This window comes from Syngnathus leptorhynchus, chromosome 10, assembly GCF_054491065.1.
Source record: "Syngnathus leptorhynchus isolate UIUO chromosome 10, UIUO_Slep, whole genome shotgun sequence".
In the NCBI taxonomy this organism is placed as follows: domain Eukaryota; kingdom Metazoa; phylum Chordata; class Actinopteri; order Syngnathiformes; family Syngnathidae; genus Syngnathus; species Syngnathus leptorhynchus.
In genome coordinates, this window is record NC_141204.1 from 12,644,524 (window position 1) to 12,658,136 (window position 13,613).

At 51.7% G+C, this 13,613-nt stretch overlaps 1 protein-coding gene across 3 annotated transcripts; it reads right to left on the reverse strand.

Moving 5' to 3' along the window:
- Positions 1–176: 176 nt before the first annotated feature.
- ninl (ninein-like) lies at positions 177–11,717 on the reverse strand. 3 transcript variants are annotated; one of them, XM_085921605.1, is made up of 27 exons: positions 11,656–11,705; positions 11,377–11,458; positions 11,058–11,135; positions 10,767–10,969; positions 10,079–10,172; positions 9,808–10,016; positions 7,766–7,939; positions 6,925–7,061; positions 6,717–6,857; positions 6,144–6,318; positions 5,657–5,767; positions 5,412–5,477; positions 5,204–5,333; positions 4,693–4,755; positions 4,483–4,580; positions 4,333–4,413; positions 4,125–4,252; positions 3,928–4,065; positions 3,177–3,767; positions 2,923–3,097; positions 2,758–2,850; positions 2,442–2,525; positions 1,515–1,601; positions 1,371–1,445; positions 973–1,167; positions 789–902; positions 177–483 (listed from the first exon to the last, which is right to left on the reverse strand). In XM_085921605.1, the coding sequence occupies exons 1-27, from the start codon at positions 11,692–11,694 to the stop codon at positions 292–294; spliced, it is 3,753 nt and encodes a 1,250-aa protein (XP_085777731.1). In that variant the 5' UTR covers positions 11,695–11,705; the 3' UTR covers positions 177–291. The 3 variants fall into 3 exon arrangements, with proteins under 3 accessions (XP_085777731.1, XP_085777732.1, XP_085777734.1); XM_085921606.1 differs by lacking the exons at positions 177–483; positions 789–902; positions 973–1,167; ... (1 more) ...; positions 1,515–1,601; positions 2,442–2,525 and adding an exon at positions 2,531–2,665 and having other exon boundaries at positions 11,656–11,717; XM_085921608.1 differs by lacking the exons at positions 177–483; positions 789–902; positions 973–1,167; ... (1 more) ...; positions 1,515–1,601; positions 2,442–2,525 and adding an exon at positions 2,531–2,665 and having other exon boundaries at positions 2,758–2,827; positions 2,909–3,097; positions 11,656–11,717.
- Between the last annotated feature and the right edge of the window lie 1,896 nt (positions 11,718–13,613).

A 13,613-nucleotide genomic window follows, 5' to 3' on the forward strand; every position in this document is an offset into this window, starting at 1 on the left:
TGATGTCACAAGTGTTGCATTATTTCTGCTATGGGTCCAAATGCTAGGTTGCCAATTAGAATGTGTGAATAATTGGAATGCGAGCTGGTCATCACAAATTCAAACCGGGATAAAGCTGGAAGAAAGAGCGGATGGGGGGGGGGGGGAGGAAAGAAGAAAAGCATCCCTGGCCAACATTCGTTCCTGCCAAATCCACTTCAATTTATTGGAAGGTGAGAGGGTAAAAAGCGCCTTTTGGAGAAACCTGGTGTCCAGAGCAGAGATGAAACCACCCGCAGGAGGACATCATCTCTAGGTGAGGAGCGCTGCAGACATCATATGCCCGAGGAGCCGGTTGAGAGCGCCCACCTTCTCCTCCAGTATCATGTTGTCCTTCTGGGCCTTTTGATGATGCCGCTCTGTGAGCTGCAGCCTTGTCATCAGCTGTGAGTTTTCCAAGTAGAGTTCCTTCATCATCACGCTCGACTTGACGTTCTTGGCAACCTGTGGGTGAGAGCACTGCTGAGAGATAAGCTCCTTGGGATCTCAGCCAGGCATGGGCTTGTCATCAAATGCAGCCAAGCCATGCTTTCCACAATCTCGACAGTTAATGCCAATCTGAATGTGAAGGTGTTTGCTCCAATTTCTGCCTTAAGACCAATTTGACACTCAACGGAGCGAGTCTGTCAATCAGGTTTTGTGGAAGGCCAAATTTACAGCACCCCTAGGGTTTACCCGTGAGGGCAAGCCACCAGCGTTTTCTCGAGGCTCGTTCCTCCTGATGCACATGAGCCGCTTGTGCCACTGACCTGCTGTTGGAGTTGCTGGACCTTCTTGTGCAGAATGGCACGAGAAGCCTTCAGCTTGATTTCCAGCTCCCGCGTGCTGTGCCGCGCGACCGCCAACACCTTCTCATGCTCCTCCTGCATGCAACGCAAGTTCTCATTCGCACTAAGTTGACAGTCGGGGCATTTGAGTGAGTGGTCAGCCCACCTCCTTGAGGCTGACGTGCGTGGCGCTCTGGCGATCACAGAGCTGTAGCTCCTCCTCCAGCCGCCGACTCCGCATCTGCTCCTCCTCCAGCCGCCGACTCCATATCTGCTGCTCCTGCAGCCGAGCCAGCAGCCATATCACCCTCTCCGAGAGCTCCGCCCCTTCCTGCTGCACCACACCAAATGCTGTTTGGGCCTGTGCGAGGAGAAATTACCACAAGGTCTGTGAGTGCGATGACAACCAACATTGTCTGACCTCCCCCTCCCCCTGCATCCTGGTCGTGTGCATGTGTGCCACTTGTGTCCTCAGCATCTGCTATTAATCCAGCAGCTGCTGCACCTGAACACATGCGTACACACACGCATATTCGGTGAGCACACACGCACGCACACTCCAACCTGCTCAAGCAGCTGCCGGTTGTGCTCGTCTTGCCGCTTGTCCATCAACTTTCTGTTGGACCCCGCCTCCTGCACCTGCCGTCATACCAAACAAAGGTGTTCAGCAGCAAATCACGAGGCGGCGCAAGTTTCAGCCATCCCCACCATCCTGTGGGAATCGCTCAGCATCCTGTGCAGGTCGGACACTTCTTTGGTGTGGCTGAGCTCCTCTGCAACTCTGCGACGCTCCGCCTGCAACATGAAACCCCTCAAGGAGTCATGCACTTTTCTTCCATGTCACAAGTTACCTTCTCGTCACCAAGTCCGTCGTCTCTCCAGCACTCTGCCTTCATCATTTACCTGTCAGCCGCCGCTGTGCTAAGTTCTGCCTCCATCTCTACCAGCTGAGGTGCCGATAACCATACGATGGCGTACGAGCATGGGCCTTCGCATCCCCACCAAAACATGTTGTATGGTGCCACAAGCCCCTCCCTTTGACAAGAGACACCATTTTCGCACAGTGGTGCCCCCGATTTTTTCTAATTAAATAAAAATGTGTGTGTGTGTGTGGGGGGGGGGGGGGGGGGGGGGGGGGGGGGACTTTGACTATAAGTAGAATGAAAAGAATTTGACACATTGTGCATCATGAATTTGAGCTGCAATCCAATTTGTGCTGCTTCAGGTGCATCCACTTTGGCCAATGGCAGTCATACAGAACCCGCTGAAGAATAGACTTCTACTCCAGACTCAGTAAGATGCTGACATACAAGCCAATTTTCATTGAGCTTAAAGCATGTAGGCCCATGTGTATAATACAAGTTAGCTGTCTACATGTCTCCACTGTTTGTGTTTACTAACAATGCTAAGCATTGACATTTCAATGGCATTGTTACATTAAATGTTGCCTTAACATGCTCTTCTGGGAATAGCGACAAGCAGTTTGAAGCGCCTTTTGGAGGTAATGTTGGCATCTGCTGCTTATTTTCAGGACTAAGTCAGTTGACTGCCACAATACACCCGCTCTCAAGTTGATGTTTGACTTGCAGTACGCGATGCTAACCCAGACGTAGCGCTATGGCAAATTTGACTGACCTTGCGCCTGCAGCCGTGAAGCTCCTCCTCCAGCCACAGCCTCTGCTCCCGCTGAAGCTCTGCCTCTTCCTGCGGTTGCCGCACCTAAAGGGCGATGTAAGGCTGTGACTGAGAGCCCAGAGTGTCATGTTCTCGCCTTGACCTCCTGCTCCTGCCGCCACTCTCACAGACGCACGCTCAGCTCGGCGTTAGCGGTGCTCATTTGGGCGTTCCTGCCGCACAGACTGATCGCTTCCCGTCAGTACGCCGCCATCTGACAGGCAGCCCCCCCCGAGTCAGCCGCCATGGTGTGTCACATGTTGTGGCATGTTCTCACCTCCTGGTGTAGCCTCTCCACTTCCTGTCTGCTACTTTCGCCATGCTGCTCAAACTCCTCCAACTTGCTCCTGAAACAACCCAGGCCAAGAACCTATTACCAGAGAAAGAGCAAATCAAAGACAATGTGTGAAGGGTCAGCTGTCACTGGCCTCTTGTTGGTGACCTCGTCATTCAGCTTGTCAACTTCCTGCCGTAGGAGGCAGAGATGCTCCTGCAGGGTGGCGTTGTCAGACTGTGCTTCGTCCAGATGATTCCTGCAGGCAGCCAGGCAAGCACACCTTTGTGAACAGACGTAGCATGCAGCTGCCAGTGCCGGTGATTGGGTTTGTGATGATGGTCTTAGGTGGATGGTGGGACGGAATTGGCATGATCACATGATCATAGATTTCTGTGGGAGCGTTGTCATGCTCCACAAACCTTGGAGGAGCTTTGCGCTCCCACTCCAGGAGTAGTGGGACACAAGTTGTCAATTCATCTTGTGCTTGTCCGAGTCTTTGACATGTTTGGCGTCCCGGCCGGTCAGGTTTCTTCCATCTCAATCTGAGCCGTGAGCTACGAGCTGGTCCACCACGGTCATGTAGCAGTGCTTCTCCAGGCTCAAGCAGACCATCTCCTTCTTCTCCAGCTCCAGGCTCTCGCTTCAGAGTGTTCAGAGGAGCTCCACGCAGCGCGGGCCGTCCTGCTCGGCTGTTGGACCGCTTTCTCCAGCTGAACCTGCAGGCCTGTGCCTCCTGCTCCAGGGGGCTCGCCTCCTCCCTTGAGAGCTGCTCCTCCTCCACTCCAGCCTCTTCTTTTCTTCCTGAAGCTTTTTCTGCTCCTCCAGACTTCTTTTCTTCAGCTGGAGAGGTTTTCCCTCTTCCATCTACTTTGTGTCCCGTTCCATCCACGTCTTTTGCCGGCAGAGCAGCTGGTGCAACAGGAGGCGAGCACTGACTTTTGCTGTGATGCAGCTTCATCGGCACAAGGTTCAGCGCCAACTCTCTGCTCACAACGCCACGGGGCAGTGACCTTCGCCCAAAACAGGAAGGCCCCAAAACAAAGACAGCAAAACAACAAGCAAGCAAAAAACGAAACCCAAACGAGCAAGACAGAAATGACAAGAACTCAACGCAAAAGCAAAAAGTGACAACATAGAAAAAGACGGCAAAATGATGACATCACCACCCACCTGACCATCATGACTTCTCGGTCCATCTTGAGGTTAAGCTCTGCCTCCAGCTGGTCCTTCTCAGCGCTCAGCCTCTGGACCAGGTTTCCGATCTCTCTGGCAAAGTTCTGCTCCGAGTCAGCTCGCTGCTGTTGCATCCTGAGAAGCCGCCCGTTGTCACCTCCTCAAATGCTGTGGCCGCTGCCAATCTCACTCACCTACGCTCTTGCTCGAAAAACCGTACGCTGTGCTGGAGCTGATTGTGAACTTTGTCCAATGCCTCCTTCAGAATCGTGACCTGATGCTCCGCCTTTGCCTTCTGATCCTCAAGCTCGCTGATTTCCAACTGGAAGGTCATAAGGCGGCACATGACATCATTCAATGTAGCTGGCAGGTGAGGCGTCCTGGGGCAGGTGAGCACTTCACCTTGAAGGCCTGGGTGATGTCTTTGCGTTCCACTTCCATGCTCTGCCTCATCCTGTCCAGACTGCGCTCGTAGTAGTTGATCTAAAGACAGGTCGAGAGGAAGAATGGTCGACGTGGAGCTCCAGCGTGAACCCCCGGTTGTTTGTCCACCTGCATCTCCATCTGGATGTTGAGCTGCTGGATCTCCTGCTTGTGTTTGCTCTTCAGCTTCTCCACCGCAAATTCCGTCTCGATGCTGACAGACGCTGCTGTCGATCAAGTCGCCAAAGGTCAAGCACTATATAAGAGATGGCGGTGCCGAATTTTGCTTTCCACACATGCAACGACAAAGAACAAATTGGCTCTTGGGGGAGAACTCACTTGTGTCATCCAGGTGGACTGTGGCACGGCGAGGGGGAGATGAGCGCTTCATGTCACGATGGTCTGGAAAGGACAAAACGCCTGAAAGGGTTTCATCAGACTTGGTCTTCAACATGAGCCACACCAGAGTCTCTGCAACCGGGACGCTTACTCACTGGTGCCAATGTGTGTGGATGCAGGAATTGAATGCCACATAAGTTGGGGTGGCCAACATGACAAAGTAATGAAGAGGGTGCTTTGATTGTCCACTTCAAATTGTGGACCTAGAAAACCAGCCCCTGAAAATCTAGACCCCCAAGCGATGGGTTTCAATGGTTGTCTTTATCCTGTGGTGTTTAAGTGACGACCAAACTCCAACAAGCTCTTGTTTGTCCACCTCGCTCTTATCCAACAAAGTGGTTCAGTCAGTGGCTAAGTACATCCACGTGCAGCCATTTTCAGCTGACAGAAAATCCAGTCGTCCCCCATGTCTACACCTTGATTCAGGCATACAGACACGAAGTGACCTCACCAGAGTCGGACTCGCCGCTGCTCGATGGAGCTTCAGAGCGGCCCACCTTCACCCACTTTCTGCGGCTCTTCTTGTGACTCCTGAACGACGCCAACTCGGAGCTCAGCTCGTCGTTTTGGTCCTGCAGCTTCTGAAGGCAGCGCCAAAAAAAGACTGGCATCAGCGCAGGTGCGCTGGTCGCATGGCAAGAAATAAATTCAAACCGCACTCTGCAGCGGCGCTCGGAGTCTTCCAGAAGTCTGGCCAGTCTGTCTTCAGTGTCCGAGCTGCCCGACTGCAAATCGGAGGGAGAGCAGATGAGAGCTCCTCCTCGTGCATCTTTGATGAGCAGTCACCCGACACAGCGTGTACGGGAGGAACAAATGAGAGCATCTCGCCCTTCCCGATTTGAAGCGGCGGCAGCGGCGGCACTGTACGCTCAGGTGCCAAATGCTTTTGTGGCCCTTGCGTCACCTTGAGCTGCAGCAGCTGCTTTAAGTCAGCGCACAAATGCCGGGCGCAGTTTTCTGTCTCACTCAACCTGCGTGTTACATCCGCAACCTCCTCCTCCAAATGAGCCTTCTCCTGAACCAAAACATCACAACAACAATCATCACCTTCCAGACAGCGACGGACCCATATGCGCTCAAGAGCGCCAGCGCTCAGCCCAACCTCCCTTTTTTTCCCCTCACCAACGTATGATACTGCCAAGTCACGAAAATGACAAACTAAAGACAAGGGAAAAACGCTTTGAGAAAGTGCAAATCAGCAAAGTGTCTAACACGTCAGGTGTTGGTGTGCCTTGAAAGGGCGTGGCGTGGTGAAAGCCCAGCTCCGACGCCTTTGTTTCAGCATGCGCGTCTTGGCATGCGAGAGTTGCCGATAAGTTACCGGTACGCATAGTTGCTGGGACACCACTGTGGCCGTAAAGTGAGATGAGCGGGGCCAATGACCGCCGCACCTGCGCGGCAGCAGCGAGCTCCTCCTTTTGCTCTGCCTCCCGCACCCCAAGCGCAATCAGTTGCTCTCGCAGTTCTTGCCGTTCCTGTTCCAGCTCCTGCACAGCGGCATCGCTCTCCTGCTCCGCTTGGCTGCGCTGTGCCGCCAGATGCTCCCGGAAGTCCCGCTCCAGCTCTCTGCCAATCACAGAGCAGCATCAAGCCAAACTACGGCTAGGCGGGTGGGGGGGCTATTTTTGCCATCTGCCTTTTTGTTTGTTTCTTTTCTGTCCATGGCAAAAACGTGGCCAGTGTCAAACGCTAGCTTTACACAGACACCCTCCCGAGTTGTTGGACATGAGTGGCCTCAGAAAGTGCAGTGGGCAAGCAAGCATCTGTCCTAATGGGCAGCCAGTGCGCCAATCCAGGGCTGGATTTAGAAAACATTTCTGGCTTTGCGCCAATCCAGGGCTGGATTTAGAAAACATTTCTGGCTTGTTCCCAGCACTCTTGTTGACAAAATAAAATCACGAGCCTCTCCCAAGTGCATTTTTCAGCACGCCAGCCACTCTCGGAGCCCCTTCCCCTCCGGTCACCTGATCCTGGTCCGGCTGAGCGCCTCCATGCCGGCAACCCTCTCGTCCGCCTCCCGCAGCAGCCGCATGTTCACACACTCTGCCCACTCCAGGTCAGCCCTGGCCTTGTTGCGCTCGCCGCACGCCTGCTCCCAGCGCGCCCTGAGAATGAATGGGGTTGCAGTCAACTCTGCGCGAGTCGAGACCGGGACAAGGCGGATAAACTGACCGCAGGTGCTGGAGTTCATCCTTGTAGCAGATGAGCGCCACCTGGTGGATTCTGTCACCGCTGCCCAGGAGTTCATTGTCCAGGGCCAACGTCAGCTCCCGCAAACTCACGTGCTCCTCCGCAGGGAAGTCCAGCGTCTGCACAAACACATGCACGACACCGCTGACCTTCCCCAAGCAAAGTGGAGACTTGCACATTTGCCACAGTCAACTTGCTGTCCATCTGGATTAAGGAATTGCTGTCTAGGAATGAGGCTCCAGGTATGCCTTCCTTGAACTTTTTGTTGAATTTGTCCCCTGCCCATGTATCCTTCGCCACCAAATTTTACCAAATGTAAAATCGCATTAATTCAATAAAAGTTGCAGAATTTAACAAGTTGGGCATCATTATGTCACGCTGCCATTCAATTTGCTGCTGCTGTTCCCATTTGGCCACTGGATGGCAGTGTAGCATCATGCGGACACAAACCAATATGAATAGACTCCTGTCTGTCTCCTACTGACTGTTAGATCGAGTCACTTCCTTCTCACAGAGAAGGACATGATGTTTGAGTTTGTCATCTCTTTATTGTGGCGTTCGACCAGAAGAAAAAAAATGTCGACCATTGATGCTGGCAAGGTTGGCAAGCCAAAAGCATTTTCCACTCGCTAGCATCAAGCTAGCGGACTGCTCTCCCAAGGCAACGTCCTACTTTGAACGACGCAAGTTTGTTTTGCCAACTTGACGGCTCAAATTGTTTGCTGCTTTGCGTCGAGTGGCTCGACCTCCACCCACACAGCGGTCGGATCTCAAGTGTGCACGTGCAATTCAAGGCAACGCATGTGGAAGAAAGGTGACCGACCTGCAGGATGTCCTGAGCGTTGCGGACGCCCTCGTCACACCAGAGGGCGACCACTCTCTCAGGGCTGGCGCGTCCCGAGCCATTGTCCAGCCGGCTGAGGACTCGGGGACCTGGCCCGGCTGTCAGCAGCGTCCCATCCTCTGACGGCGACCCTTCCTCCGGTGCCAGCGGCGTCTGCATGCCCGACCGACACGGCGGTTAGAAAATGCCAGAGAAGCACGTGAGGGCAGATTAAGAACGGGCCCGCCTGAAGTCACGCAACCCGGATTAGGGAAGTCGGCCAGAGAAGCTTCCAGTACCGCTGGCCCACCTTGGGAAAGCGCCGCCCGCCATGGCGCTCACGCTCATTTGAGCGGCCACCTGCCGAGCCTGTGCACCTGGCCGGGCAGCCCCACCCACCCCGTAACGACCGGCTCCGCCCGCCCCCTAACTGCCTGGCTGACTGCAAACAGTGGCCCTGAGGTCCAATTGGACGGTCTTCAAGTTCACATTGCTAACTTTGCCCATCGTTTTTCCGTCGCCACCCCGCAATCAATCTGATCTCCAGGGTGCCTTTTTCGGTGGTGGACTTTGCTTGACCTGAAGCAGCTAATTCCGGTTGCGTGTGTGATCCATGTGGCGCCCACTCCTGTCACAGTGCAGAACTGATTGCACAACAAGAGCTCTCTGAGTTTGATCTGGATGGGTCGAGTAGTCCAATTTGTGGCTGTTTCTGTCTATCTTTGTTTGTTGTGCCTTCCTTCAGCGTTTGGCTTCAAAAAGGTTTAACAGCAGAAGCAGTAACAAATTGAGCCCTGATGCATCAGGGCATGTGTGACGTGACGCAAGCAAGAGAAAGCATTTGACCCTGTGCGGCGCAGAGCAGCAGACGGAGGCGGAGCCACACAGAAGCTTCTGAAAGTGTGCAAGTGAGACCTAGTCCAACATGCTGTGCTCCTGCGGGGTCAGAGGTTAGTAGCATTCGTCAAGAACAGGAAGCTGTTACCACGTCTGCTGGTGGTTGTGTGTGTCACAAAGCAAGAAAGAAAGGTAGCTTCACAAATTCATGAACAATCCAAAGGACTGGCGCTATCTTTTTTTGGAATTGGTACAAGCGAGTTGTTGAGAACGAGAGCTGCGACTGAAAGCATACTGGAGGAAAAAATGCCAAGATCTGATGTTGCAAGGTTCATCCATCCATCCATTTTCTGAACCACTTTATCCCCATGGGGGTCGCGGGCGTGCTGGAGCCTATTCCAACAATCATCGGGCAGCAGGCGGGCGACACCCTGAACTGGTTGCCAGCCAATCGCAGGGCACACAGAGACAAACAACCATCCGCATTCGCACCTAGGGGCAATTTGGAGTGCTCAATCGGCCTACCAAGCATGTTTTTGGGATGTGGGAGCAAACCCACGCGGACATGGGGAGAAGATGCAAACTCCACACAGGGAGGGCCGGAGGTGGATTCGAACCCGCACCCTCCAAACTGTGAGGCGGACGTGCTACCCAGTGCCCCACCGAGCCGCCCTGGCAAGGTTCAATTCTTGGCATTTTGGAGGAGCTTGGCATTGGTTTTGGGTACCTCGTGGGAGACATTTTTGCAACTTTGAAGCACTTGGGAGCCAATCGGGAAGTTGAAGCACGACTTCCAAAAGCGTGCCATTGGCCACTGGATCTGAGTTAGAAGTCTGCCAAAGACCACAAGATTGCCGTCGGCACAGAAAGCCAAATATCTGCTGTGGAACTTGAGGAATGTCGGGGGGGGGCAGAAAGCAGCAAGGTTGGATCGAGAGCAAGGCAAGATTTGGCTGGTCTTTCCCGCTGCCACTCAAAGGTTTGCGCAAAACCTTCCACAGTCCCAGGCGGCCGACCCCTGCTTGTCAAAACCAAGTCCGCAAGAGCCACTATCCAGGCTGTTTTTGAGGCGTCCCTACTCCTGCACACCAGATTCCAAAGGGCAAAGCTTTACAAAAGCCTGATAATGAGCCTGATGATTTGAATCAGATGTGTTGCAGCTGGCTTCTATCTGAAACAGGCGGGATGTCAGTGCATCGCCTCACCTCCACGATGTCTAGAGAGGCAGCTCGGCGTATCTTGGGACCGCCAACCTCCGTTGGCAACGAGAGGGTGGAATCAGGGGTGGGCGGCAGCATGTCGTCCGACGGTGGCAATTGTGGCGACAGTGGCAACAGCATCACGTCAGGACGCAAGCGGCGTCCGTAACGTTTTTTGCCCTTGAGAAACTTTGGTTTTTCTTGGTCGGCAACAACTGCACGCACACATGCACAGAGAAGAAGGTCAACAAGGCCACCAGGCATCAGGGGTCCTCACCTGGCCGCAGGCAGTTGCTGTTGTCATCGGACGTCAAGTCCTGCAAGCGGGATAAAACCTCCACAAAGTTGTCTTTGAAGGCCTCAAAGTCCACCTGAGGGCCAAAGACATGAGTCACGTGAGTCGTTGGGGGACGGCACAAACATTTTGACCGTACGTTCAACCTGGAGATATTGTCCAATTGTTAATGAAAACTTTGTGCCTTTTTTTATTGCCAACATGGCAATCTTCATCTTTGGGATAGATTCCTGGGCTCCTCTCCCTCCGTGCAGTTGAGTGCCTCTCTATTGTTGAACGTTTGAAATGGGATTTAGTTTACCCGGAGCAGCGACACTTAATGCCTAATCAATGATGGAGTGTGGATGAATGCTTTTCAAAGCTTGCCTTGAAACTTGCTTGTGTTTGATGACTATCTGACTGCTCTCCTTAAAGTTCATGACATCTCCATGGAATGAAGGTACGTGTGGTACATTAGTACGCTTCACCTGATTTGATGATGGGTTGCCGGGTCGCCACACCGCCAAACGGGGAGGCGATGTGCTAACCGGGGCCGCTGCCCTGTTTTAAGATTTCTGGCGAATGTTACCAACCAAAGTCGTTCAATTTGGAATCATGTTGTGTTTTTGAAGCAAGGGATGGAGAAAAAAAAAGATTGACGGACGAATGGCACGATGCGGCGTGAGCTCACCCTGGTGCAGGCTCCTCCTCGTCCTCCCAGCAGTGAGTCAAGCAGGAGTGGCAGGTGGGCGTCCAGATGCAACTTCTTGCACAGCGCTGTCACTTCCTGCGCGCCCAGGAAGCCAGAGGATGCCGTGTCGAAGCTGTCGAATTCCGCCTTCAACTGGGCGACATAAACACTTGGCTCTCCCTCCTCCATGCTGCCGCATCTGGCTGGCGAGAAGTAAGAGCCCGAAGTGCAAGGCCACTGTCATCCTCTGCTCTTCTTTCTTCATTTTGTTTCGTTTTTCTTGCTGCTCACCGTGTTGGCGTCTGAAAGATTCTCGAGCCCCTTCGCTAACAGCCGAAAGCCCCTCAAGCGCCACTGGCGTGGCATCAACTTGAAAACAACACCAAACACCTCAACTGTCTTATTCAAGATCTGATCAACATTCATGATACGTTTTATGTTACAAAAAACAAAGGGGAGATTAGGGAAACTCCGAGAAAACTATTCTGAAAAAAACACCAGGAAAAAAAATCGCGGGTGCCGTATGGCAGGGTTGAGTGAAAGAACAGAGCTTTATTTATAGCTGACTATATCGCAAATGGACGGTTGTCAGTGATGCGCGTGCGTTTACGTGTGAATGAGAGAGGTGGGGGTGTCTGGGGGCTCATGGGCTCCGTGGTAACACGCAGCACGCGGCGGGAACAAAATAAAAACTAAAAAAGAAAAAAGTTGTTCTTTAAAAACAACGAAAAAAGGATAGAGAACGTATACGTTGCTGTTGCTCTCTCTTCAGATGGAACCGAGTTGATGTGTCGTCCTCCACGGAATTCCAACCACGGCGAATTGGCTTTGGTGAGTTAGTAACGACTTGGTTAACGCGCTCGTTAATTAGTGGGCTGGTGCGTCTTACCGAAGTCAAGTTGACTTGTTTTTCATCCTTTAGTTTCATGCAGTCTTCCCGTCTTCTTTCTTGATCCGTTCACGTGGTTGTTGTACTTCCGGTCACTTTTCAAAATAAAGCTCAAAGGGTGTTTATCTTAAGGTTCCCTTTTTATTCTGACTTTACGCAACCTTGAAGAGACGAGTTTTTTTTCGGAGGGGGCACACTCGGCTTGACAGTAGGTGGGGGACACCCTGAACTGGTTGCAGCCAATTGCAGGGCACACAGAGACGAACAACCATTCGCACTTGCAACCACACCTATGGGCATTTAGAGTGCTCAATCGGCCTACCAGGTATGTTTTTGGGATGTGGGAGAAAATCAGTGCCCAAAGAAAACCCACGCAGGCACGGGGAGAACTAAAGTGTTTTAGTCCAATTTCATCACTTAAAAATAACTTTAGCTTGATGCGACTGCAAATGACAAAGGGTATGGGTGGTTATTGATTAATGGTACGGTTATTTTTGTACGAACAAGAAATGTCATACTGTTGTCGTAGCTTTCTACCTATTGTATTTGTCAAACGGTTGCTTATTTACTGTAAAGAAGTGTTACCTAAGAAAGTCCACTGCACAATTGGGGTTCGGTCTCAATGAGTTCCTTGAACTTCTACCTACTCCCTTGAGCACAAAAAACAACTGTTTTCATATACAGTGGAGCCTCGGTTTTCGAACGTCCTAGTTCTCGGACAATTCGGTATTCAAGATTCAAGAAGAATTTATTCGCCATGTTTGAGCGTGCCAAACAAGGAATTTGACTTCGTTACATCACAGTCTCTGTTCAACATTTAGGTGACTAACAACACTCAGGACATGTGAAAATGACAAATGACAATACAATCCCAATATTCTCAGCCATCCCCTGGTCTTAAACTCCCACGAGGGCAAGGAAAAACTCAAATCTCCGACTAGGGGAAGTGAGAAACCTTGAGAAGAGACCACAGATGGGAGGGTCCCTCTTCCAGGATGACCAGGCTGCAATGGATGCAGAGAACACTCATAGTGCAAACTGTAGACAATCCAAAAGTGTGTGGAGAGCAGGATGCAAATTAAACTTCCTGCGCACTGAGGTCCACTTAAATTTTGGAAAGTACATCAGGACTTTAAAAATATTTTCTAAATTCCAGTGACGGTTCTGTCACAATAACGTGACCAGCGCGATGCAGTTGAGCGGTCGGTGACTCGCTAGGGTTGCGCGTTCAGCGATACGCTGCAGTTGCGCGATCGGACAGAAATGCGCAAATGAAAAAATGCTTTAAAAAGGCGGTTTTTGTTTGTTTGTTTGTTTGTTTGTTTGTTTGTTTGTTTGTTTGTTTTTTGGGACGGATTATTTTTCCCGTTATTTGTAAAGGGAAAACATGATTCGGATTGGAACGATTCACTTCTCGAACAGCCTTCTGGAACGGATTGTGTTCAAAAACCGAGGCTCCACTGTATACTACTACTACTACTACTACTACTACTACTACTACTACTACTACTACTACTACTACTAATACTAATAATACTACTAATAATACACACCATGAGTTAGGTGTCATCTGCAGAGTTGAAGAGATGGGTCTTGAGATGGCTTTTGAAGGAGTGCAGGGAGTCATCGTTATGGATGGTCAGGGGGAGAGAGTTCCAGAGGGTGGCGGCAGCAATGGCAAGGGCTCTGTCCCCAACGGTCCGGTATTTGGTCGAGGTGGTGGGTGTCAAATAAGATGGCTAGGTGGTCAGATACGGTGAGTTTGTAGCTAGAAATGTTGGGGATGTGCAGGCCAGTGGAGTAGACCAGGACTAAGGTGTGTCCGTGCTTGTCGGTAGGGAAGGTGATGTGTTGAGTGAAGCCGAAGCAGTTGAGGAAATCCAGGAAGTCCACAGAATGTTTACAGTCTGGGGAATCGGTGTGCAGGTTGAAATCACCAAGAAGGAGAGATGATGAAA